The sequence below is a fragment of the Eptatretus burgeri genome, chromosome 5 (genome assembly GCF_056783735.1).
Source record: "Eptatretus burgeri isolate ZD-2024b chromosome 5, Ebu_testis_v1, whole genome shotgun sequence".
Classification (NCBI taxonomy): Eukaryota; Metazoa; Chordata; class Myxini; order Myxiniformes; family Myxinidae; genus Eptatretus; species Eptatretus burgeri.
In genome coordinates, this window is record NC_140965.1 from 45,152,783 (window position 1) to 45,179,464 (window position 26,682).

Sequence of the window (26,682 nt, forward strand, 5' to 3'; positions counted from 1 at the left end):
ACCTTGACCTTTGACCCGATCGCTCCCAAAATCTAATCAAATGGTCCTCGGATAATAACCAACCATCCCACCAAATTTGCTGAGATTCAGTTCAATATTTTTGGAGTTATGCGAATAACAAACAAACAAACAAACAAACATATTCACAAATAAATAAATACACAGCGATCAAAACATAACCTTCACAACAAAGTTTGCGAAGGTAACGAGATCAGCATTCGAACCCAGGTGAGGCAGCTTCGAGGCGAGTAGTCTATACCTCTCGGTCATCCTGCCACCTCCTGGTCTAACCCATTTCTACCTCTTGGGTGGTCTTCACCCATTAATGAGACTGTTGATGGTGTTGTCCTTGTCCTTTCACATGCAACTCCACTCGTTATGCTCTGCTACATCCATGTTTATTATGGAGCTATTTCCGCTTCACCTCCCCCGTGTCTGTTGACCCTTCCACATTTCTTGTCCTCCACTTCCATGACCTTTGACATGTGTCCACCAAGTTTCATCCGAATCTGTCCACAACCTTTTGAGATAACCTGCACATGGACAGACAACCAAACAATCAACCAAACAGACAAAGAGTGGTGGAAACATGACCTCCTTCACCTTCGGTGGCGGAGGTAAAAATTATGTCTCGAAGTCCCAGCGTAAGATCGGTGATTTATTCACCACCAAGTGTCCTGCCTCAACCTCCTTCAAGTGCTCTGTCTGAATTATCATCTTAATCTCCCAGGCCAGCTCCATTCACGACTCCAGCTCTATCCACTGCTCCAGCTCCATTCACTGCTCCAGCTCCATGCACTGCTCCAGCTCCATGCACTGCTCCAGCTCCACTCACTACTCCAACTCCACACACTGCTCCAGCTCCACTCACTACGACAACTCCACACACTGCTCCAGCTCCACGCACTACTCCAGCTCCATTCACTGCTCCAGCTCCATTCACTGCTCCAGCTCCATTCACTGCTCCAGCTCCGTTCACTACTCCAGCTCCATTCACTGCTCCAGCTCCACGCACTACTCCAACTCCACGCACTGCTCCAGCTCCACGCACTGCTCCAGCTCCACGCACTACTCCAACTCCACGCACGACTCCAACTCCATGCACTGCTCCAGCTCCACGCACTACTCCAACTCCACGCACTGTTCCAGATCCATCCACTGCTCCAACTCCATCCACTGCTCCAGCTCCATCCACTGTTCCAGCTCCATCCACTGTTCCAGCTCCATTCACTGCTCCAGCTCCATTCACTGCTCCAGCTCTACACACTGCTCCAGCTTCACACACTACTCCAGCTCCACGCACTACTCCAGCTCCACGCACTACTCCAACTCCACGCACGACTCCAACTCCATGCACTGCTCCAGCTCCACGCACTACTCCAACTCCATGCACTGTTCCAGATCCATCCACTGCTCCAACTCCATCCACTGCTCCAGCTCCATCCACTGCTCCAGCTCCATTCACTGCTCCAGCTCCATTCACTGCTTCAGCTCCATTCACTGCTCCAGCTCTACACACTGCTCCAGCTTCACACACTACTCCAGCTCCACGCACTACTCCAGCTCCACGCACTACTCCAGATCCATTCACTGCTCCAGATCCATTCACTGCTCCAGCTCTACACATTGCTCTAGCTCCATCCACTGCTCCAGTTCCATTCACTGCTCTAGCTCCATTCACTGCTCCAGCTCCATGCATTGCTCCCGCTCCACCCACTGCTCCAGCTCCATGCATTGCTCCAGCTCCACCCACTGCTCCAGCTCCACCCACTGCTCCAGCTCCACCCACTGCTCCAGCTCCACCCACTGCTCCAGCTCCACCCACTGCTCCAGCTCCACCCACTGCTCCAGCTCCATCCACTGCTCCAGCTCACTCCACTGCTTCAGCTCCATTCACTGCTCCAGCTCCATTCACTGCTCCAGCTCCATCCACTGCGAGCTCTCAACATCACAGTAATTTTCAACATTGAGGTTTAAGAGTGAGAACACTATAAGTGTTTACCTTTTTGCCTCCACCACCAAAGGTGAAGTAGGTCATGTTTTCACCCCTCTCTGTCTGTCTGTCTGTTTGTTACTTGTAAAATCAAAGATGTTTCAAGTGTATTGGTCAGTCACTTTTGTTATTCTATCTCTGTCTGTCTGTTTATCGCCTCCAGTTTACAATTCGAAACCAATTTAGATGAAACTTTACCAAGTTGTGGAGGTTGTCTCAACTGAGAAGCCTATTGATCTTGAGGTCAAAGGTCATCTTCAGGTCAAGTTTCTAAAATCGTCATTTTTCATCTAATTGACTTGAAATTTGAACAAGATTTGCATTTTGTCACTGATTTGGGAAACAAACTATTTTTGAGGTCAAAGGTCAACTCAAGGTCAAACTTCTAAAATCATCAATTTCAATCTGAATAATAATCAATTTTCATCTGATTGACCTGAGCTTTGATCAAGATTGTCAATTTTTTTTCTTCATGAAAAGGACAATTTGATGTATCCATGGCAACCTTTGGAGAGGGGGTGGATTTTGCAAGTATCGTGCTATGCACATCTTTTTCTTGTTTGTCTGTTTGTGTGCAGGACATCTCAAAAACTTATGGACGGATCCGGATGAAATTTTGTGGATAGGTTGGTTGTGTGACTGATGAACTGATTAGATTTTGGTGAAGATCTGGATCTGACTATGAGAATTTTAAAGTGATTCTTCATTGAGAGATAGGGCCAAAAACGATATAGTACTGTATAGCATGATATGTCAAAAATGTATTGGGTCCGATATGTTCTCGTGGATCAGGCATTACGTGGTGGAGGTATGCGCTCCACCGAGTGCCCTTCCAGTTGCTGTATGTATTTTTGTGGTTTATGATATGTCTTCTTCCAGGGGTTTCATCAGGATACCTATGTGTCCCTTCACGTGTTGTGAAAATGCTAAGTGTATGCACTGTATACCGCCTAGTTGCATTCGTTGACATGCACCTGAGCACAGTTCACCTGTTGTAGTTCTGTTTGGTTTTCTGCATATGATAAGAGGTGTGCTGATGCATCTAAACTAGATGGAATATTGATGTGTACCTACACGAGCGCAAGTCTTTTACACATTCACTTCTGGCTTAACGAAGAAACAGCCACTTTCCTTATTTCTTGGCTGCAAATTAAAATCCGTCTATGATGTCTCTTGATTAATCAAAATAATGAAGGTACATTTGTCATCTGTGAAATTCATTTTCCAAACTGGGAACCCTTTGCTTGTTTTGAATACTCTCTGGCTTGTTGCTATTCGATTAGCAAAGCAAATCTTGCATCCATTTTCTAATGCTGTACTTGAGTGTTTCATGCATACGTTTGAGAAAGTATTTAGCATACCAAGCGAGATTTGAACTGCGGTATCGATTTAAAAAACAAAACTTATTTAATACTCTATTATCATCAGAAGAGTCGAGTTCTTTGAAGTTTGAATAGATTTTTGTTAAGAATGCTGTCCAGAACATATCTGCTTGTTGTAGCGGAATTCTATTGTACATTATGATCATCAAGAGGATTAACAGCGTGAACCAGGTATTCTAGCAATACTATATTAAATCTAATGTTGCCATTGCTTTTTATTTTTTTGGAATGTCACTTGACGACGCTTTCCAACCCATCAATTTATTGATGTAAAATAAGTAAGTACTGGAATCGAGCCAAGTGAACTGTGTGCAACTCAAAGCTCTTATACATTTCGAAATTGTGAATTTTGAGTCTAGTTTATTTACTATTTAGAAAGTGATGGTTATAAACGATATCCTCGCATTTTACAGCAAAAATATTTTTTAAAATTGAAATCAGAAACACTCCCATTCCCAACGGGAGCAGCCACGGGTGTGTGTGGGTCATGCTGTTATCATTATTGCCAATTATCATGACTATTATTGTAAATATTATTATTCTTGTTATTACAAGTGGCCTTGGGGAAAAACGCTACGATAATGTGTAACGACGCTCAATCTGCTATCTACACACCTTCACACGGCGTTTTTCTAAGGGGAAAAAGGTTTAAAAAAGAAAAGAAAAAAATATACCATCAGAGATGGGGAATCCCCTGCCATTGAAAAATAATTGAAATCAGATAAGCGTTTTTCCATTTATTACAAAAAAAATTTTTTCAAGATGGCCGCCCCAGTCGGCCATCTTGGATCCGGCCACGCCCAAAATCAATAGGGTTCTTCCTTTTCAGGTGGTACATGTGTGACCCAATCAATATGGCGAACAGTTTATGAGTTATCGCACTCACAGCTATAAATGTTGACGCCCAGCCAGCCGGACGGACGACCCGGGTGACAACAATATCCCCCTTCCGCCACGCAGCGGGGATAAAAAGTGAATTCCTCTGGATTCTTTGCAATGAAGTCTGAAGTGACATAGTCTAAGTGAGTGTGAAAATAAGGTGAAGGCCTCTTACTCGTGATGCAATTAAGGGCTCTGAAACGTCACTCGTAATACCCTATCCCACTACCACCGGGGGCCGTGTTGCATTTACATGGAGAATTTGTGTCATCTCCATCTTCAAAATCCCGAGAGAGAGAGAGAGAGAGGGGGGAGTAGTATGGGTAGTCCCTATATACTCAGAGTAGCGACATGATCCATCCCAAAGATGTCTGTTCACATGAGTCATGGTGCCATTTTTTTTTTTAAATGACAGGATGCTGTGCCATTGGATGCACCAATCGAACAGAGATGAGTTTCAAAATGTATAGAATATACATTCCCTGTAGATGCCGTAAGGAAAAAATTGGGTAAATAAACTTGGTCATCTGAGCTGATGAAAACTGACTTCAGGGTCGTTTCTGTGCCAGGTAAGTTGTAGTCCCTTGTGTGTACATTTACGTATGTGTGGTGCTGTAACATATTGTAATTGGTCGTTGGGTATAACTTGTAAAAAGACTTAAATGACCATGGACACATCTTTCGATTATTTATGACATATCAAGAACATCCTGGCAAAGTTGCTGATAAGTAAGCACGTCACTTGTGTGTCTGCAACGTAAGATTGTTTATTTATTTATTTGAATTGGTCTAAGTGTTGCAGTTAAAGGCCCGGTCACACCTTGACGTTTTAGCCAACGTATGCCGATTTTTGAATTTTTTTTCTAAAACGCTGGCACACGTTGAATACGTTATGGGTAAGTTTTGATAACATTGAGAGCACGCTGAAAAACACTGCTATACGTCGTTGTACGTTGGCTTTAAACGTTGTACTTTTCGGTTGTCCTCAAATTTTTTCATGCTTGAAATTTCACGACGTATGCCGGCGTATGACTCACACGTTCCGCTACGCTGGCCACAAGTTGTTTGCACGGTCTGCGATCGTTGACAGACGTCAACACATGCTACTTGTAAGTTAATCATAAGTTGAGACACGCCGAGGTAATGTTTAGCATACCCGAAACATTTCTAACCTATGATTAACGTGTTGTTGGCACGTTACGCGATCGTTGCCACACATCGACAGACGTTACTTTTAAGTTACTCATCGGCTGAAAGACGTCGGTATAATGGATCGTCCTTGCGTCAGCGTCCACGGCCACGGCCACGACACTTATTTGCAGCATTCTTCAAACTTTTCTTCAGCATGACGAGGATGTTCACACTTCGATGTCTAGCTTGGCTATGATTCCAATTGTCCATCGGCAGCGTCTATTTAAAATAGTCGAGTTTGAGCGTTTTAACACGTTCAGAAGAAACGCTTCAAATTTCCAAACCCCAGCGTCAAAAAACAAAGGCGGCGAGTGACAGCAATTTAAATCGTTCATTGTAAACAATGAAAATGGCTGAGTGGTACCGTTTAAAAGTCGTTGAGTGTAAAAAAAATCCAGTTGTTGAGCGCAAGCGTATACTTTCAATAGTGGGGTTTGAGCGATTTCGCACGTTCAATAGAAACGATTAAAATTTCCAAACCCCAGCGTCAAAAAACAAACGCGAGTGACAGCAATTTAAATCGTTCATTGTAAACAATGAAAATAGCTGAGTGGTACCGTTTAAAAGTCGTTGAGTGTAAAAAAAATCAAATTGTTGAGGCAAGCGTCTACTTTCAATAGTGGAGATGCAGCCATTTAAATCTTTGAGTGGCAGCCTATGAACCTACCAGTGGACACGTGGACGCAAGGACGATCCATCATAACCCACACCCTCCCCCTCACCTACTATTGCAAACATGAGCAAACTACAACTAATACTAATACTACTACTAATACTAATACTGATACTGATACTGATACTGTTACTGCTGACATGGACATCGACTCAAAAAGGACTCGTAAACACTGTTGGGTTCCCCTTTTATGAGCAGCATTTTTATATACCAATTCCCAAAACCGCTGGGAACACGTCTTTATATGGCAGTTGTAAGCTAGAAACACGTTCATTTATTTTTTTTTGTCGACCAGAAGACGTCATTGGAATACGTCTACATACGTCGATGTGTGTTGGGACTACGTAAAGAATTGGTTCAAAGAACGTCAAACATAAGTTAGAAATAAGTTTCGCGTAAAAAAGACATTATCGCGACGTGTTCCGACTTATGAGTAGCTTATAAGTAGCGTTTGTGGACGTGTGTAAGCGTCCACATATCGTGTGTAAAACTTATCCCCATCGCATGCGGAACGTGTGTCATACGCCGAGTACGTCGTAAAATTTTGAACATGTTTAAAATTTCTTGACGTACTCTACTTACTACGACGTATGATAGCGTACTTTAGCGTTCTACTCACGTATACCAAACTTACTCATACCGTATTTGACGTGCCCCAACGTTTTAGACACATTTTTCTTAGGTCGGCATACGCTGGCAGGATCGCCAAGGTGTGACCGCGATGTTGTCACTTCCATTTCTACAGCAGTTATGATTCGAATCGTTGTGCGTCAGCCTTTTAATAGGCTCCGTCACGACATCGTCGGCGATGCGTGCAACGCGCTATGCCTAAGTTAGACTATCGTTGGGCATCGGTTGTGTAGGCCAACAACAGGTTCAGCATTCGTTGGTATAAGTTATCTATAACACAACGAAACGTTCTGTGTCCATTACTAATATGTTATGCATACGACCAACTCGTTATGAATACGTCCGAATCTTAAAAAAAAAAAATCAAAAGTTCAACGTCAGCCAGCGTTTTACATACATTTTAATACGTTGCCATCGCTGGCTAAAACGTCAAGGTGTGACCGGGCCTTAACATCGGTTTTCGCCTGGTTTCAAATCCTGACCCGGTTACAAACTAGCATCCTCGTGTTTCACAGGTAGGGTGATTCATCAGTGTGTGTGCCATCCCTCGGATGGACGTTAAGCTGGACGTCCCGTCTGCCGGAATTAGTTGGTGGACGTTAAAAATCCCACGGTGTCCTTCGCAAGGAGTGGGCAAGCTCTTGCCGGCACCATGAACAAATTACTAATTTCTGCCCTAATTGCTGAGAAGGCGATGGCAAACCACCTAGTATCACCCTTGTTAATAAACTGCATGGGAAGCCAAGGACTTGCCTTCAGGCAGAACACACAATCAATCAATCAATCAGTCTTCTCAAGCTCTTTCTCTTTATTTTTTTTTTCACTCACAATTCTTTTCCAATTCTCTACTCTCCTTCCATTTCTCTTTCACTTTCCTTCTTCCACTTCTTTCAAATTCCTGCGTTCACTACCTGTGTGTTTCTTCAACTCGCATGCTCTGTACACCTCAAATTTGGCACTCATCAAGTGAACCTTTACTCATGAATTGCAGTTAATTTTTCCATGGTTTCTACTGTATGTTTTAAGGTGAAAGTGCTGCTGTCAGATTCGTTTGCTTATTCTGACATGTTGGAAGAATGAAAAAAAACATAAAGTAATATAATCTTCCTTTTGGGCACAGACACCTTGATGAGAAAACAGACTCATTCCAGTGCGCTTCACACAATGGGTACAGGTTTGGTGCGGATATGGATACAAAGTGGCATCAAATTGGAAGTTGACGACACTCCTCCAGTGTAGTGGGATTCTAGGCATGGAAAAACCAAGTAGCTACAACCTTTGTCTTTTGACCCTTAGACACCCTGGCAAGTTTGGTTGAGATTGGATCAGTAACGACCGAATGCATTGGCCACAGCCAGACACCAAATTGCATATTTTAGTTTGATAACATTTGAAACCGAGCTGCAGACAGTCAAACCTGGTGTTGGCTTAGCGGTTAGGGTGGTGTTTTGGGATCCTAGGGTCCTGAGTTCAAGCCCCATTGGTCGCTGAATTAACACCAGGGGGTTGATTCAGCATGTCATCCTTCCGAGGTCGGTGAAATGAGTACCAGTGTAGCAGCCAAAAAGGTTGCACACGAAGGGAGGGGGTATCAACGGATTGATTAAATATGGTATTGGTGTGGCACAGGCATGATGGGCCAAATGGCCTTCTCCTGTACCTTAGTTCCTTGTAAATCCTTGAAACTGGATAGAAAATTTACAGCAAAAATGTTTCCATTAAGACTTGAAAGAATACATATTTATTTATTCGATAATGCTATTAAAATGGCATTAACAGCTTGAAATCAATTTCTTTTTTTATATCACAAGATTAACATTACTTTCATACCAGGCACAGTTTGTCATGATGCAAGAAGCGCATCAAATCTGCAAATTTAACATTGGTTGAGTGAAGTCCCGAATGAACAGGAGATCATGTGGAGATGTATTCCTGCATATTTCGATGCCGTTGGTCTGCAAACGGTGGAGTTCTGCCTCACCGATACCCGGGCAGCCATCCACGCAAAGATATTTCAGAGCTGGGCAGTATTCCTTCACAATCCTGGACAAAAACGAATGCTACCAATCAAGGTATACTTGGTACAATTTTGTTGCAAGTGACAGAGTGAATATGTGTCATGGGATGTAAAAAAAACCACATGATAGATACTCATGAACCATAGAAGAAGAAACATAATGCAACATGTAGCAAAGGAAGGTGACGGATGCATCATGCAAAACTATGCATCGGAGCCCTGTGTGACATGTGCCAAACTTTGATGGAAAAAATATACAGATTGGTACTTGTTAAGATGACTTCCTTAAGACCAGTGGTACTTTCATAAACCACTTGTCAATCAGAAGTTCAAGATGGATGCAATAAATAAGTAAACTAGAAAGCATCTCGAAATGCAAAGGCAGTCCGCGTCCACTTTGTACTTGAACTAAACTTGACGAAAGCAAGAGTGAAAAAAAAAATTGTACATTTTATTCATTTGTGTTCTCCATATTCAATGTTTGTTGAAGATTTGATGACAAAAGCTCAAGTTGTTAAAAATAAGTTATGGCTTGGACATGCGCGCGCGCGCGCACACACACACACACACACACACACACACACACACACACACACACACACACACACACACACACACACACACACACACACACACACACACACACACACACACACACACACACACACACACACACACACAATAAATATGTTCTCCCATCTGAGATACTGAAAACAACACCTAATTTACATTGAGGTAAGTACCTTCTAGGGGCTGGCAGGATGGCCAAAGCCTCGAGGTACGCATACTCGCCTCTAAGCTGTCGAGCCTGGATATGAATCTCAGGCCCAGCTATAAACTGCTATCCTGGTGTTTCATAGGCAGGGTGATTTGTCAATGTGTGTGCTATCCCTCGGATGGACGTTAAACTGGGCGCTCCATCTGCCGGCATTCGTTGGTGGACGTTAAAGATCCCAGGGTGTCCTTCGCAAAAAGTAGGCAAGCTCTCGCCAGCACACTGGCCAAATTCCAAATTCCTGCCCGACCAACTACCGCTGTTCAGGCAATGGCAAACCTCCTAGTAAAACCCTTGCCAATAAACTGCTTCAGCAGCACCGACACTCTATAACAGAGAATGGTACCATCAGAAGTCTTTTAGCTTCTGTCTTCTGCTGACAGCAAACCACTCTGTGGGATTGGGAGTGCTGCTACAATATATTGCAAATGTCTTGTGGCTTCTTCTTCCGAGATTATTCTTCCGAGTTCTGAGATTAATCACCGATTAGAGTATCTTGGTTTTTCTGACTATATTAGAGTATCTTGGTTTTTCTGACTATATTAGAGTATCTTGGAAAGGCAATTCCATGGTTATTGTGATACAATTTGCACAGTTTTTTTTGTTGTTTAACTTTGTGAAGCTTTCATTCTCTCAATTAAAGATCTGACAATTGAGATATAAAAAATGGGACATAATCATGTATTCTGAAATTTGATATGTTGACGAAATGGGAAAATAAAATTATCTCTGCGACAGAATTACCCTGCAAACCTTGGAGCACTGCTATTGTTTCATGTGATAGCTTTACAGTTCTGTTTTCTATGATCAAAGTGAGGCTGGGTGCTGATAATGTTGTAAACTTTCTGGAGAATTTATTTATTCGTATGCAGCCTGTGGCTGCTTGGCTGCATCATTTTCTGTGGGCGCAGCTGTGCTGCTGATTACCAGCATGCTGGTACTCATTTTTTCTGACCTCGGAAGGATGACAGGCCGAGTCGACGCCACCTGGTGTTAATTCAACGGCTAAGGGGCTTGAACTCAAGATCCTAAGATGTTAAGCCAAGAACCTTAACCATTAAGCCAATACCAGGCCTTCCATTTATGGTGAATCTGCCTTAATCGAGCAACTGGTAGCTGTAGCAGAACAGTATTTTGTGTTCAATAATACAGCTGTTGCAGAAAATGATGGGAACGCTCAAACATATGATGAGAGATGGTTACAATTTGTACACACACACACACACACACACACACACACACACACACACACACACACACACACACACACACACACACACACACACACACACACACACACACACACACACACACACACAATTGGTTACAATTTGTATTTGCTGTGATGAAGATTGAAGTACCTCTACCAGTGGGAATGTTTCTTGGCTGTTCTGAGATTAATCATTTTCACACGAGTATCGGGAGTTTGTTTCTCCATTTTCTTTTGTTGTGGTAGGAATTAGGGATTAAAGATCCATAATTCTTCGCGAAGGACAACGTGGGATCTTTAACGTCCACAAACGAATGCTGACAGACGTGATGTCCATTTAACATCCATCTAAGGGACAGCATCCACATGGATGAATCGTTCTGCCTATGAAACAACAGGATGACAAGTTTTAGCTGGGTGAGGATTTGAACCCAGGCTAGACAGCCTCGAGGTGAGTGTGCATACTTGTAGGCCATCCTGTCAGCCCCACTGTTGTGGGAAGAATTATGCATGAAAAAAATCAGTGTACGAGGTGCAGTGGAACACGAGACGCAAACGTGCCAGCATCAGCTCCGCTTTATTGCGTGACCAGAAGCACATTCCTGCCACCCCTAGCGGGCGAGGCATGATATACGAAAACCCAATCACGTGACACAGCACACTCCTCCCCTCCTAAAATGACAAGTCAAATGATGAAAGGACAATCATAACATGACCACCTGAAACCCATCAACACTCATAATCCTCCAAGTACCGCGACCGCACCCTGACCCGCCTCGGACGGGCAGCGCCGCCAGATAGTCCAGGCTCAGACGCCTCCCGGCTCGGTCGAGGAGAAACCCTCGCCGGACTCGCGCCATCCGCAATACCAACCGCTCCCGGCCAACCAGCCTGCCCGACGTCCCCGGGTAGAACAGCATCAGGTGAAGACACCCTGGGCGTCGGCACATCCGGCCTTGGCGATACAACGTCAGGTGCCGGCGACATTACGGGTGGGGGTCCCACATCGTTCGGCCTGGGGAGGTGTGGGGGGGGTGACGCTGAACAGCGATCATGCATTTGGTCCACGTGCCGCTTCCACACATCCCCACCATCAGTCCGCACCATGCAATTAGCCAGCCCCAGTACCACAGAGGCCACAGCCGGCACCCATTTGGAACCGTGAAAATAATCGCGCACCATTACCCGCTGTCCCACATCGAATCCGCGCAGCCGCGTCGGACACGACACCGCCCCACTCGCCGACCCTCCAGGTCGCAGCAAATCCAGTCTGGACCGCAATGCCCATCCATAGAGACGAATGGCAGGCGAATCACCCGTGACAGGATGAACTAACTGCGTTCCTGTAATGGAGCAAAAAGACATCGACCACCGTCTGCACAGGTGAAACCCCCCCTGCGCAAAGCCCGTTTCAACATCTGAACAAACGACTCAGCTTGCCCATTCGTCTCAGGATGATACGGTGCGGACCTTAGATGTCGAATACCATTTTGGCGCATAAACTCATCAAATACACCCGTGATGAACTGCGGACCATTATCAGAGACCAGGATCTCCGGTAACCCTTTATTAGCCAAGATCGTCCACAGTTTCTGATGTTTGTCCATTTGTTTGTAATGTTTGCTGATGTATGCTGCATTACTACAACCTCCGGCCATTTAGAGAATGCATCGATCACAATCAAAAACATTTTGCCATTAACCGGCCCCGCAAAATCTACATGGACCCTCTGCCAGGCTCTGTCTGGCGCAGGCCATAGTCCCGAAGCTCGACGCGGGTTATCAGCATCTGTTTGGCACGTGGCGCAACGCTTAACCAACTGCTCAATGTCTTTGTCCAATCCCGGCCACCACAACAGGCTACGAGCAAGACTCTTGGTCTTCACGATGCCAAGGTGATTGACATGCAGTTCTTCCAAACACCGCTGCCTGAACTTCGGTGGAATCACCGTCCTCATTCCCCACATAACGCACCGTTGGACCAACGACAGCTCCGATGCGCGTGACGTGAAAGGTTGAAATGCCGGTGTCGAAGGCAGATCGCTCCAATTCCCCGTAGAAATTGCCTGGACAACACGGGCCAGCACCGGATCACGAGCCGATTCCACCGCGACCTGTCTGGCCGTGACCGGCCCGCTTTGGACCTGGCCCAGCGCGAATACATCGACCCGGTCGGCCAACTCAGACGCAGCTGGACCCTCCGCACACGGCAAGCGTGAGAGCCCGTCGCAGTTAGCATGCTTCTCAGTGCTTCGGAACTGAATATCATAATCGTAAGCACCCAGAAACAGACACCACCGCTGTATTCGCGCGGCCGCTACCACCGGCACCCCGCGTTCGGGTCTCAGGATGAATTGAAGCGGTTTGTGATCCGTCTGCAAAGTGAAATGCCGCCCCAGCAGGTATTGATGAAACCTCTGCACACCCCAGACGAGGCTGAGAGCCTCGCGCTCGATCTGGGCATATCCCCGCTCTGCTGCGGACAGGGTCCGGGATGCAAAACAAACAGGCCGCTCGGAACCATCGTCCATCCTGTGGGAGAGCACTGCCCCGATGCCATATGCAGAGCTGTCGCATGCCAATAGGAGCAGACGTGCAGGCTCGGAGTGCACGAGGACTGTATCCTCTGTGAGCAGCCGCTTGACGCGGTCGAACGACGCCTGGTGTGCAGGCCCCCAAGCCCAGCGCTCGTCCTTCCTGAGCAACCATGTTTACGGCGCAAGTTGTGAGCTGAGCCCTCGCACGAACCTTTGGTAATACTGGGCCATACCAATGAACGAGCGCAGCTGCGTCTTGTCGCGCGGCGGTGGCATGTGTTGAATCGCTTCCACCTTCCGAGGACCTTTCAACAGCCCCTCCGGCGTGATGATGTGCCCGAGGTATTCTAAGCGCTGCTTGAAGAACGCGCACTTGTCCCTGTTCAAGCGCAGGCCACACGCTTCTCGCTTTGTCAGCACTTGGGCAATGTTCGCAAGATGCTCGTCCGCCGTTTTCCCCGCAATGAGCACATCGTCCAGGTAGGTCTGAGTGGGCAGGCCAATGCAAACCTGATCCATGGCTTTCTGCCACAAAGCTGGGGCCGAAGCAATCCCAAAACAGAGTCGGGTATATCGATAGAGTCCTTGACACGTGTTGATTGTCAAAAGCTCGCTACTCCCGGGATCCATCGGCAGGTGAAAATATGCATCACGCAGGTCTAGCTTCGTGAAGTATTGACTCCCCGCCAATCGCGCATATATTTCATCGATTGACGGCAGTGGATATTGCTCCACGCTGAGCCCCGGGTTAACCGTGGATTTGAAGTCCCCGCACAATCGGTCGTCTCCATTCCGTTTCAGCACCGTGACAACCGGGGTGGCCCAATCTGAGCACGACACCCGTTCGATCACTCCACAGGCCTCCAGCCTATCCAGTTCATCCTTGACCTTGTCCCGCAAGGCATACAGCACCGGACGTGGTTTACAAAACCGAGGAACCACACCCTCCTTCAGGAAGAGTTTTGCCTCCATGCCCTTGAGTTTCCCAAGGTTGTCGCCAAACAACCCTTGATGTCTTTGAAGAATCTTCTCCAACTGATCCTCCCATCGGCTCGGCACGGGTTGCACAAGGTGAACTGCGGCCCAGTCTAGCCTGATGCGGGCCAGCCAATCTCGGCCGAGGAGAGACGGTCCCCTCCCCCGCACAACGTACACCCGAAGCGTGGCGACCTGGCCTTGGTATCGCACAGACACGTCTGCCATCCCGACTGGCGTTATCTTCTCGCGGGTGTACGTGAACAGCGTGAGGTTGGACCTGATAAGCTTCAGACCGTTGAGTCTACGCGCGGTCTGTTCGCCGATGATCGACACAGCCGCTCCCGTATCGACCTGGAACGTGATCGGCGTTTTGTTCACTTCGACTTCCACCGTCATCGGGCGCGCCGCCGCCGGGCCAATTGAAAACAGGCCCATCAACGGCGGCCGGTTCCGCCCCGGGTCGCCTCGCACATCGCCGTCCATGACCTTAACGGTGGCCGGCGCCCCACGGCACACGCGTCAGATGACCCACCTTGTGACAATTCAAACACACGGTGCCTTTATACGGGCACGCACGGCGCAGGTGTCGACCTCCGCATCCCAAACACGTCCGCGGGGCCAATTCGCCGCACGTGCGGCCGTGCGGTGACGTCCGACCCGCATCGAAGGTCGTGCGCGCGTCCCCGCGTGGCCGGTGATGGCTCGAACATCCCCGCGAGTCTGCTCGACCGCTGTAGCCGCGCTGACTGCCGAGTCGAATGTAATGGCTTCACCCTTCAACCGTAAAACTGCTGAAACCATCTTCGCATCTTGTAAACCAGCAATAAAACGATCTCTGAGCCGAGCAGGACGCTCCTCTGCCGTGAACTTGCATGCCACGGAAGAATGCTTAATCCGCGCCACGAAATCAGCGACGCGTTCCTCTGCCCCTTTCGAGAGGCGATCGAACTGGTATCGAGCGAGCTGTAATGACTTCTCTGGCACCATGTGTGCTTTCATCTTCTGCACAATGTCCCGAAACGACAGCCCGTCATCCCGGGACTTGGCCGGCGCCACCAAATCACGCAGTAGTCGATAATGCTCCGCCGAAAGCGAAGCGAGCAAGATCGACTTCTGTTTGCTCTCGTCGACCACATCATTCGCATGGAAATAGCATCCCAATTGTTCTGAAAACAATCCGAAGTCGTCTCCGACGAAAACGGGCACACGTCCGTTTTCAACCATCCTCGTCACCAACTAGAGTGTACGAGGTGCAGTGGAACACGAGAAGCAAGCGTGCCAGCATCAGCTCCGCTTTATTGCGCGACCAGAAGCACATTCCTGCCACCCCTAGCGGGCGAGGCATGATATACGAAAACCCAATCACGTGACACAGCACAATGAAGATTGAAGTACCTCTACCAGTGGGAATGTTTCTTGGCTGTTCTGAGATTAGTCATTTTCACATGAGTATCAGGAGTTTGTTTCTCCATTTTCTTTTGTTGTGGTAGGATTCTCCATAATTCTTCGCGAAGGACAACATGGGATCTTTAACGTCCACAAACGAATGCTGACAGACGTGATGTCCATTTAACATCCATCTGAGGGACAGCATCCACATGGATGAATCGTTCTGCCTATGAAACAACAGGATGACAAGTTTTAGCTGGGTGAGGATTTGAACCCAGGCTAGACAGCCTCGAGGTGAGTGTGCATACTTGCAGGCCATCCTGTCAGCCCCACTGTTGTGGGAAGAATTATGCATGAAAAAAATCAATTCTGACATAAAAGGAGTTTCCACAATGATGGATGGAGGTAGGCTAAACAGAAAGGTGGGGGGGGGGCAGCAAGGTTTGCAGTGGGAATTGAGGGAATAAAGTTTTCTTGGATAGAGGAGGGTAAAGAGGCTAAAAGGGAGGAATGGAAACTAATAATGTGATTGGTAAGAGCAGCAGGAAAAAAATAATTATGAGTTTAATAATCGTGAAAATAAAAATATATTCTGCTGTATTTTCTGAGTTTAAATAATAAGATCGAGGAGCCTAAAGTGAAAATAAACAAGTAATATAAGTAATATAAGAAAGATGTCATACAGAGCACAATACTTGCAAAATCCCTAAAACAAAGTTAATCACAAAACGAATTGGTGATTGAATTCAGTGACCTGAAATGCAAATCCTGTTCAAATTTCAAGTCGATCGCATGAAAAATGAGGATTTTAGAAATTGCGTGCAAGTTGTTGACCTTTGGCCAATGTTGACCTTTTGGCCTATGCTGACCTCAAAAATAATTGGGGGTTGAATTAAGTGACCTGATATGCAAATCCTGTTCAAATTTCAAGTCAATCGGATGAAAATTGATTTTAGAAATTTGACCTTGAGTTGACCTTTTGACCTCAAATTTGACCTAAAATCAAAAGCTTTCCCAATTCAGTGATGCACTATGCAATTGCTTTTTAATGTTCAACTTAATAGGATGAAAACTTATTTTGGAAATCTGACCTCAAGCTGAGCTTTGACCTCAAAATTAAAAGGTTTCTCAGTTGTGAGAAACTCTGCATATCTGCATCTTGGATCTACCTCTGCATCTTGGAAAAGTTTAATGATGATCAGTTTAGAATTGTGACCTGTAAGTGATTGACCGACAGACAGACAAACAAATGAAAAATCGCTCGTAGAGCGAGAGTTGGCAAAACTGAACAAAGCAGAACGGCACTCAGTAGAGTGCATACCTCCACCAAGCCAAACAGTTTTCGTTTTGTATCCCACTGATGGGTTGGATCTGAACCAAAATTGAATTGATTTGTTCTCATCACGTCACCAACTCATCCACCTCATTTTATCATAACTCATACACAACTTTTTGAGATATATATATATATATATATATATATATATATATATATATATATATATATATATATATATATATATATATATATATATATATATATATATATATATATATATATATATCTTCTTCTTTCAGCTGCTCCCTTTTGGGGTCGCCACAGCGAATCATCCGCATGATCCGCATAGTGATTTGGCACATGTTTTACGCCGGATGCCCTTCCTGACGTAACCCTGGTCGCCTCTTACAACACACAGGGATATGGTACACCTATTCTAACCGGGGCATACACCGGGCCCACTACAACTGGTACTCATTTCGCCGACCTCGGAAGGATGACAGGCTGAGTCAACCCCGTGGTGTATTAATTCAGTGGCCAAACGGGGCTTGAACTCAGGACCTTTTGGGTCCCAAGCCACTGCCCTCACCACTGTGTCAACACCAGGCTATATATATATATATATATATATATATATATATATATATATATATATATATATATATATATATATATATATATATATATATATATATATATATATATATATCGTTTTTGGCCCAATCTCTCAATCTTAGAAGTTAGGCCTATTTTGACCTTTTGACCTGAAAACTAATTGGTGGTTGAATTCAGTGACCTGATATGCAAATCCTGTTCAAATTTCAAGTAAATTGGATGACAATTGAGGATTTTAGAAATTGCACCGAAGTTGTTGACCTTTGGCCGATGTTGACCTTTTGGCTTATGATGATCCTAAAATACTGTGTATAAATAATATATTTTACTTACAGTACTTTCAGACCCCGCTATTCTCGGATTCGCTATTTGCGGGTCATAAAGTGTGACCTGCTTCTACATTCTCATTTCGCGTTTTTTTTTATTTTATTTTCTATACGAGGACATGCCCGTAAAAATAAATAAATAAATAAATATTCAAACCGCGAGCAACAAACAACAACCACGCAGGCCGTTTCTTCGCTCTCGAGTGCCCGTATGTGCGTGGCCCGGAAGTTCGAATATTATTCGCAGTTACGAATATTCGCAATTTGGTTTTAATACCCAATTATTCAATTAGCGCCAACGTATTTTACGTTTTCGCAATGTCGTGGCAAGGAAAAACTAAAAGAGAAGAGAGAGAAAAAATTTACTTCCTGGTTCGGAGCATACCAGCACTCTTATGTTACCGAAATTTATACACCATCTAATATGAAAACGATCATAACTTGGGGCATTGTGTTTATCTATAAATGCGCATAAGAAATCGAGAAATTATTAGAATACACGAAGTCATCATTATTCCGTACATTGTAATCCGTAATGGCGAACGCGGCTGAGCTTCCCTTCCCCCATCGGCCACGCCCACGCAGCAACGTGTCTTCTCATCAGTTTGGTAAATAAATGGCCATAACTTGGGAAGCACTTGTCCGATTAATATCAAACCTTGAAAAGGCACATCCTCAGGTCCCCAGCAATATACCTGGCAAGTTTCAATTAGATCGGACCAGCGGTTGTCGAGAAACAACGGTCACACACACACACACACACACACACACACACACACACACACACACACACACACACACACACACACACACACACACACACACACACACACACACACACACACACACACACACACACACACACACACACACACACACAGATTGCTGGAATTATAGATAGATATTAATACTGAAGGACCAATTTTGTGCTCCTCCTAGCGGTCGCGTCACGTTTTTCTCGGTACTGTGACCTGGACTGAAAGAAACTTCGTACCTGTAAGAGTGCATCGCACATAGTGGCAATAGTCAAACTTCAACTCTGAAGCAGAATAAACACTTTTCCTTTTACATTCGTTTACATGGCGACGTGTGACGTCACTGCTGAGAGGCGTCAGGACGTCATGACATCATCGGTCATTCGCTGACGTCATTACGTCTGTCGTCGACAGACCGTTACCGCTGAGCGGTGTAATTCCACTCCTCGAAAATAGCGTCTGCAATGTAAAACCCTCTTCTGCACATGCTGACTACCTCAGAATGTGAATTTGACACAAAAAATGTAACAAGAAACATTGTATCTATATATTAATACTTAATCCAAGCGGTCGCATCACGTTTTTCTCGGTACTGTGACCTGAGAAGTTTTGACACGGTGTTTGTACGTCAAAGTAGACACGTGCACAAATCAGGGGACTTCTTCACAAGGAGTAGTGTACACCAAAAATGTCGTGTACAAGGACGTTTTGTAGGCCTCATTAGGTAAGGCCATGGAGTACATCGACTGGGATCCGGCTATTACACGAGCCGCCACTGGTTGTCATATTGAGCTCATGGAACGGAATCCGTCTGTGATGGGGTTTCGGCGAGTTATTATTATTATTATTAATTAATTAATTTTACACTTCAGAACTGGTCTCCCATATCCACCTGGGAAATTGGAAATCACCCAACATCACAGCATTACATAAAAAAGGTGCAACAATGGATCACCTTCACTACAGCCCAATTAGCTTCCTGTACTTGCAATTATCAGCAAGGTCATGGAATCTATGAGCGCAGTTGACATAAAATCATTCCTTTTCTCCAACAATCTCATCTCAGTTCATAAATTCGGATTCAGACTTAATCACTCTACCTTGGACATGCTGCCAGCAATGGTGGAGGCCCTCAATATCAGACATGAGATCAGGGCAGTCTCTCTGGACATATCTCGAGCTTATGATACAGTCCGGCATCCCGCCTTGCTCTCCAAACTGCCTGCCTATGGAATCCAAGGCCAACTCCACTCTTGGATTATTGACTTCTTCACTCTCGTAGCCAATGCGTGTGTCTCATTGTCCTCTCATCTTCTCTCCTTGTCAAGACTGTCGTACCCCAAGGCAGTGTTCTAGGCCCAAAGTTATTCCGAATCTTCATCAATGATCTCATTAACTCTCAGAAAAATCCTCCTTATCTCTTTGCTGATGACTCCACCCTCTGTCATAACATCCCTCATCCTTCAGGTAGGCAGGAAGCAGCAGCTTCCTTATATGCAAACCTTGATAGAATCATGAGCTGGTCAAACACTTGGCATGTCTTTCAAATATGACAAATCTTACTTTGTCTCTCCAAAAAGACCATCTGGTGAACCCTCCCATGTACTTTCTTTACAATCCTCTTGAAGAAGTTCAGCCATTCAAACTATTGGGCTTCACGATCAGCCATGATCTTTCTTGAGCAAACCACATATCTAAGTTAGCCTCCAAAGCCAGTCGCCATGTGGGCATCCTCCATCGTGCAAAGTCTTTCCTGAGCACATCTCAACTTTTATCTACCAACAAGCTTGATGGAGTACTGCTCTTCCCTGTGTGTCGGCACCCCTGCCTCACACCTCGCTCAGTCTGACGCCGTGGAAACCAAGGCCTTTAAGATCATTGGAATCTCCCATGATAAAACTGAGTCGATGGGCCTTTCTCTTTCAGATCACAGGCAAGTCAGTGGTCTGTCTTCTTCTGCCTCCTTTCTGATCTTGCCCCCTCTGCCCTTTACATGCTTTATCCCCACATCCCCCCCTCCCCCTCCACCTCCCTCCCCTCCTTCCTCCCTTGGTTTCTACAAGGCACATATGGTCTGCCAGCAACCTCTTTCTGGTGAAACTCCAAAAATCCAGACTTGCTGCTTACCTCCACTTATTTGTTCCCCTTTTCCCCCACCTGTGGATCCAACTTCCTCAGTCTCATCAATCCCATTCTACCATCCAGGTCTTCAAGACAGCTGACCACCACCATCTCAGGTCATCCCCCATTAATAACCATGATCTTTTCTTCCCCCATTAACACTCCACAAGCCTAACTCTTTTTGGGTTTCCAGTTTTTCCTTCCACTTCTGTGGTTATGTGATTGAGAGTTTGCGGATGTATCCATATTGTTCACCCACTGTGTCCTCCCCTTGCTCTCATTCTTCCATCCCTTTATTTTGTCCCTCAATCCTGCTGTCGGTGTCCCCCTGACAGCCAATTTTTCTACGGTTCTTTTTGTTCTGTTATGTTCTGATCCATTCTGTATTCTTGCTCCTCCATAAGCCTGGACAGCAAAGGTAGTGGCAGCAGGAAAAGGAGATAGGTTTAAATTGGAATTGGATCGGTACCTATAAGCATTGTGGATAATGGGGAACAGGGATATTGGCAGGACAGGTAGCTCGGATATAGATGGGTGATTGTCATGACGTGTTAATGTAGCATAGTCGTGACGGGCCAAATGGCCTTCTGCATTCACGTTCCTTGTATTTCCTTGTAAAGCCCTCTTAGAGCTACAACATCAGAATGGCCCCTAATGGACTATCGTATCAAAATAAGCACATCCTATTTTTGTTGGCTACACTACAAATCATTTTTGACTTTCCAAAAACCACGTACACAGGAAGACTTTTCTAGTTCTGCAATACCAAACACTGCATGCAATCACATTACACCTACTATTCAATTTGTGAATGAAGCCGGAGACGTGGTGAGCAAATGAATTAATTTTTGAGCAGAAAGTACCTTATGCCATGTTCGGTGATACGAAAGCAACCAGCCACGTCAAGGTGTTCCAATGCACTGCAGTATTTTGCCAGCAGCTCGAGCCCCAGCGTGGTTATGCAGTGGTTGGAAGCAAGGCGTAGCGAGATGAGAGCTTGGGCGTGGGGTAACATTGCAGCTAACCAGTGGTCTGTAACAGCTTGACAGCCTGCCACATCAAATACCTGCAGTAGAGACCTGATTGGTATTACCATACAAACATGGTATGAGGGCACAATATTACACTCCTCCCTTCTTTGTTGATTTGTTCTTTTTCCTACAATGTGGGATCAATTAATGTAAATATGAGTGCACTCCAATTAACTAATAGCATGGTTTAATATTGAATGCAACACAGAATAGAGATGAGGATGGCGAGCACACTTAGGTTTGTGAAAACTTAGAGCATTTTTAGTATAGCATGTGTATTCTCACAGTATTTTCCATAAAAGCTGGTGGCTGGAGGTTTATGCATTTACTGAACAGTATATAGTACTGGCTGGTTTCTTCTGAGTTAATATAATAAAAAACAGCAATTTGTCTTCTGTTTGGAAAAATAATTCCATGAACTATCAAAGAGATCTTGGCTCCCCCACCCTCTCTCATACGATCTATTTGTTCAGAGTTCCTTGTTATCTATCTTCCTGTTGCAAGAACAGTGTTGGGGGGGTGGTCATGGGTGAAGATAAGTTATACCATTAATACATGTTTAGTTTAAGTATGTGGTTTGTGTGAAAACAGGAGAGCTTGTTTTGAAGTTTATTTAAGAAATTATCATGACCCTTCTCCACCTTAATGCTTCGACAAGGTTCCTGTGGTGTACTGGCATGTGTGGGCAGGGCACAATGCGGGGAGCGTTGTGGAGGCGTGGAGGAGTGGTTTTGGTGGTCACGTGCCTGCAAGGGGATATAGGTGTTCGCACCGCCTGAGGCGTCTGGTATAGTCTGTAGTAATGTGCATTCGGACGGGCAATAAACAGAGTTCGACAACCCTCACGACTATCCGAGTCCTACGGCCCCCCGGACACTACACTGGCGACGAGTCTGTTTCGGATCGATGTGTGCAGGGTGCCTGGGTTGCATCAGTGTTGACTTGGGGTCTTTGGCCAGAGCGATTGGATCGCTGAAGCGGGAAATCAGCGCGGCTCACGCGGTTCGAGTTCGACCACCTGGCGTGAAGCCCTGGGAAGCGCGTCGCGAGTTTCGCGCGCCCGCACGCACAGTCTTCGGTGCGGGTCGAGTCCTGCAGCCAGGCATCTCGCCGTCAACTGCCGTCGGGTTAACTGCAGGACGGCTCGAGGATGGCGGAAGGTCGGGGCACGGCGCACGGACGAGTGCCCGTCTTCATCGGAGACGACTTCGAATTGTTTTCTGAACAATCGGGGTGCTATTTCCACGCGAATGATGTAGACAATGAAAGCAAACGCAAATCGATCTTGCTCGCCTCGCTATCAACGGAACATTATCGGCTACTAAGTGATTTGGTAGCGCCGGATAAGCCCAGTGACGATGGGCTGTCGTTTCAAGATGTGGTAGGGAAGATGAAAGCCCACATGGCGCCAGAGAAGTCATTGCAGCTGGCTCAATACCAGTTCGATCACCTCGCGAAGGGTGCGGAGGAGCGCGTTGCAGATTTCGTGGCACGGGTGAAGCATTCGGCCGTGGCTTGCAAGTTCACGGCGGAGGAGCGTCCAGCTCGACTCAGAGTTTGTTTTATTTCTGCTTTGCAAGCCTCGGGAATGGTTTCTGCGATGCCACGGCTAAAGGATGAGGACATTAAGTTCAGCTCAGACGCGGTGTCGGCTGTCTCACAAGCGCAGAGGGATGTCTGGAGTTTCGATGGTCAGTGCGCGGCGGATGATCCGAAGGTCAGCGCGAGGTGTCAAGCGCGCACAGCCGCACACACAGTCTTCAGTGCGGGTCGTGACCAAACGTTGCAATGCAGTCAGTCGGACGGCGGTCTGAACACTTGGGGACATCTACGGTGTGTGTGCCGAGAGTCATTGCCCATCATAACGGTCATGGATGGCGGTGTGCGAAGCGACCCCTACGTCCTGGGTCGAGACCTACTGCCGGTACGGTGTTTTGTGCATGGCGTACACTTTTACGCCTCGGGTCGAGTCTTGCAGCCTGGGCATAGCGATCCCGGCGACCCGGAGCAGGAGATTCTGCCGATGTTGAACCTGTTTTCAATTGGTCCGAAGGTGACAAGACCAATGACAGTGGAGGTCGAGATGATCGGGGCACTGATCGTGTTTCGAGTTGAGTCCGCTCGTGCACTCCCCAGTCTACGTCTTTTTAGGGCTACCCTCACATTGCACACATATACCGGTGAAGCGCTACTGGCGGTTGGCAGGGCACACGTCTTGGTCGCCCATCAAGGTCAGCGGGTTGCGCTCTCGCGGTTCGTGGTGCGAGGGGAGGGGCTCGCAGTTCCTGTTTCGGGGTTCGTACCTCCAGGTGCACCTGTGCCTCCTTCGAGACCCAAGGGCGGGGGTTTGGCGGCAGGAGCCGCGGCGATGCAACATGGGCTGCCGTTCATTGCTTCCGGCGACGACGATATACTGGTCTGGAGCAACAGGAGCCATGCCAGCGGCGACGGGCTCTTGCGCTCCCGCGGCGCTCGTGGTGCGGTGCACACCCGTGTCGTTCAGGCGATTTCAGCGGGGGATTAGAGCGAGCCGGTCCCGTTCAAGAAGTTCGCGGAACGCGACCATCAACGACAAGCAAGTCATCGCAACGTCACGACAACAACCAAGAGACGTACACACAATGTGATTCATGGGTTGCTAATTGTTGCGTATTTGATTCTCGCTGCACAAGTGATGCGATTTAGCATTGTTAAAATAAATGCCGATAGTTCGCGTGTGAGCATAATATGTTTGGCTGGGATCAATCGATGGGATGTCCGATATGATGTGAAGAGCTTGTGAGCGATCGTGGCGAATAAAGAGGTCTTGCCGATCTCCAGCTGCGAGGGCAGCCCACGGTTCGCTACCCTGTCATGTGTGGGGATTATGCTGGGAGGACGCGCTGTACGTGAGGGGAAGGTTGCGTCGGAGCGGACGATGTTTTTGCTGTGGTATAACGCTGATATGTCTCCAGGCTACGCTGACCGTCCGTGTGGACGTGCATGGTTTTCTCGTTTGGGTTGGATGCGCGGTTTTGGTGTGGGACTCAGAGATCGGCTCAGAGCCGGGGCTGATTCGCTGTTCAGCGTTACCCCCACCCCTGGTTTCGCCAAGGTCAGACGTGCCTGGCGCCCTGGAGCGCAAACCTCTGTTCTCGCCAAGGTCGGCCGCGCTGGCGCCGCGGGGCTTCCAGGCTCGGAATGTTTATCTGATTCGGTTCTGTCTGGGGGATATGTGCAGCCTTGTCGACCGGGGGCATTTGATGGTGCCGGGGGAGGTTCGCTCGGGAGGTCATCACAACCTCGCCGGAGGGTGTGTAAGCATGAGCCGCCTGGGGCGCTTCTGCTGCGTAGTGATGCTGTGCTTCCCAACTTGCTTCTTGATATCTTTAACGCGGTCAGGGTTTTTGTGGGTTCGTCGTGCAACTCAGTATTCGAGCACCTGTCCATTGCTTTGAAATTCAACTCGCTCACATCGACACGTTATATGGTGTGTTGGAGATAGAGGGCTGAGTTATGGGCCGGATTACACCAACGGCATTAGGGTTACGGGTAGCAGATGAAGCACGGTTCATTTTGTGCCGTCTCATCTGGGTTTGGGTTCGCGGCCGCTTGCTTAATGCCATTTTTGGCTCTGGTTGCTTTCTGTGTGGTGGTGCCTATGCTTTTTGATTGTTATCGTTTTTGTTCCTCTTTGCTTTTATGTCATGTTATTCTGTGCCGATTATGCTTATCATTATAATGGTCATTTTATAATCATATTTTTAGGAGGGAGGAGTGTGGTGTACTGGCATGCGTGGGCAGGGCACAATGCGGGGAGCGTTGTGGAGGAGTGGTTTTGGTGGTCACGTGCCTGCAAGGGGATATAGGTGTTCGCGCCGCCTGAGGCGTCTGGTGTAGTCTGTAGTAGTGTGCATTCGGACGGGCAATAAACAGAGGTCGACAACCCTCACGACTATCCGAGTCCTACGGCCCCCCGGACACCACAGTTCCCCACTGTTCCCCCTCATTAATCCTCAAAATCGTTCGCTACGTAATCTGTCTGTGTGTTTTCTTAAAGCAAACTCTCATCATTTAACCAGCTCCACAAATCGAGCAAAATCCCTCCCTGGAGGATGGCAAAAGTAACGCCTTGCGATCCCTGCGCCAAGGCAAGGGCTGCAGTCTGTGCTGGAAACTGCCAGACCCACCCAAAAGTGCTCACAACTGTGGATGTGGTCAGAAACTCTGAGAGGCTGTTCCCTGTGTGTCGGCACCAACACTTTGTTGGTGTCGGTGGACTTTGTGTGTCGGTGGAGAACCAATCAGCCCACGACTGTTCGGTATGAAGGGGCGGGGACAGAATGGGTAGTTGGTTCAGAGTCGGTGCTGAGTAGTTCAGCGGACAAGGAGCTCCGAGTAGAATCGGGACCGAGCAGTTTATTGAGTTGGTTGGTTGAAGGAGCAGAGAACAGCTAAGAGCACAGATTACTTAGACGAGATTTGCCGTAGAGTCCAGCGAGTGGACGCGGCAGACCCGGAGAGAGACGGGACTCAGCGACACCAGACAAGCGAGTGCATGCTGAGAGGCTACAGAGCCCAAACGCGCCACAACAGACAAGTCTTTCCTGCCAAGGACTTGCAATCTCGCTCTCCCTCACCTCAGCTAATGCCAACACCATGCAGGTATCGCGTAGGGATCAAGTTCTTTCTTTCATTGTCTTGTGACCTCCCTCTGCCTGAATCTTCATGGTATGAATGATGAAGTTAACGCGTACATCGTTGTGATAGTGTGAGCGTGTGGGATCATTGTATATAAGGAATATTTGTGATATGTGTGCCTTCTCTTGTTCTCCCTGTCCTTCATGTCTTGCTTTTGATAATTGGTTCACAAAAAAATATTTTCACGAAAAAAATAAGTGACCACTATTTTCGTTATTGTTG

At 46.8% G+C, this 26,682-nt stretch overlaps 1 protein-coding gene across 8 annotated transcripts in view; it reads right to left on the bottom strand.

Annotated features, from left to right (window-relative positions):
- Nucleotides 1-8,477: 8,477 nt before the first annotated feature.
- LOC147026347 (uncharacterized) overlaps nt 8,478-26,682 on the bottom strand; it is a 40,187-nt gene continuing 21,982 nt past the window's right edge. For 5 of the 8 annotated variants that reach the window (XM_085881673.1, XM_085881667.1, XM_085881670.1 and 2 more), the window contains 2 exons: nt 21,613-21,815; nt 8,478-8,791 (listed from right to left, as the gene is read on the bottom strand). In XM_085881673.1, the coding sequence (XP_085737799.1) occupies nt 8,611-8,791; nt 21,613-21,815 (384 nt within the window). In that variant the 3' untranslated portion in view covers nt 8,478-8,610. Of the gene's footprint in view, nt 8,792-10,754; nt 12,094-21,612; nt 21,816-26,682 lie in introns of those variants that run through there. The other 3 variants (XR_015058299.1, XR_015058300.1, XM_085881668.1) reach the window with 3 other exon arrangements.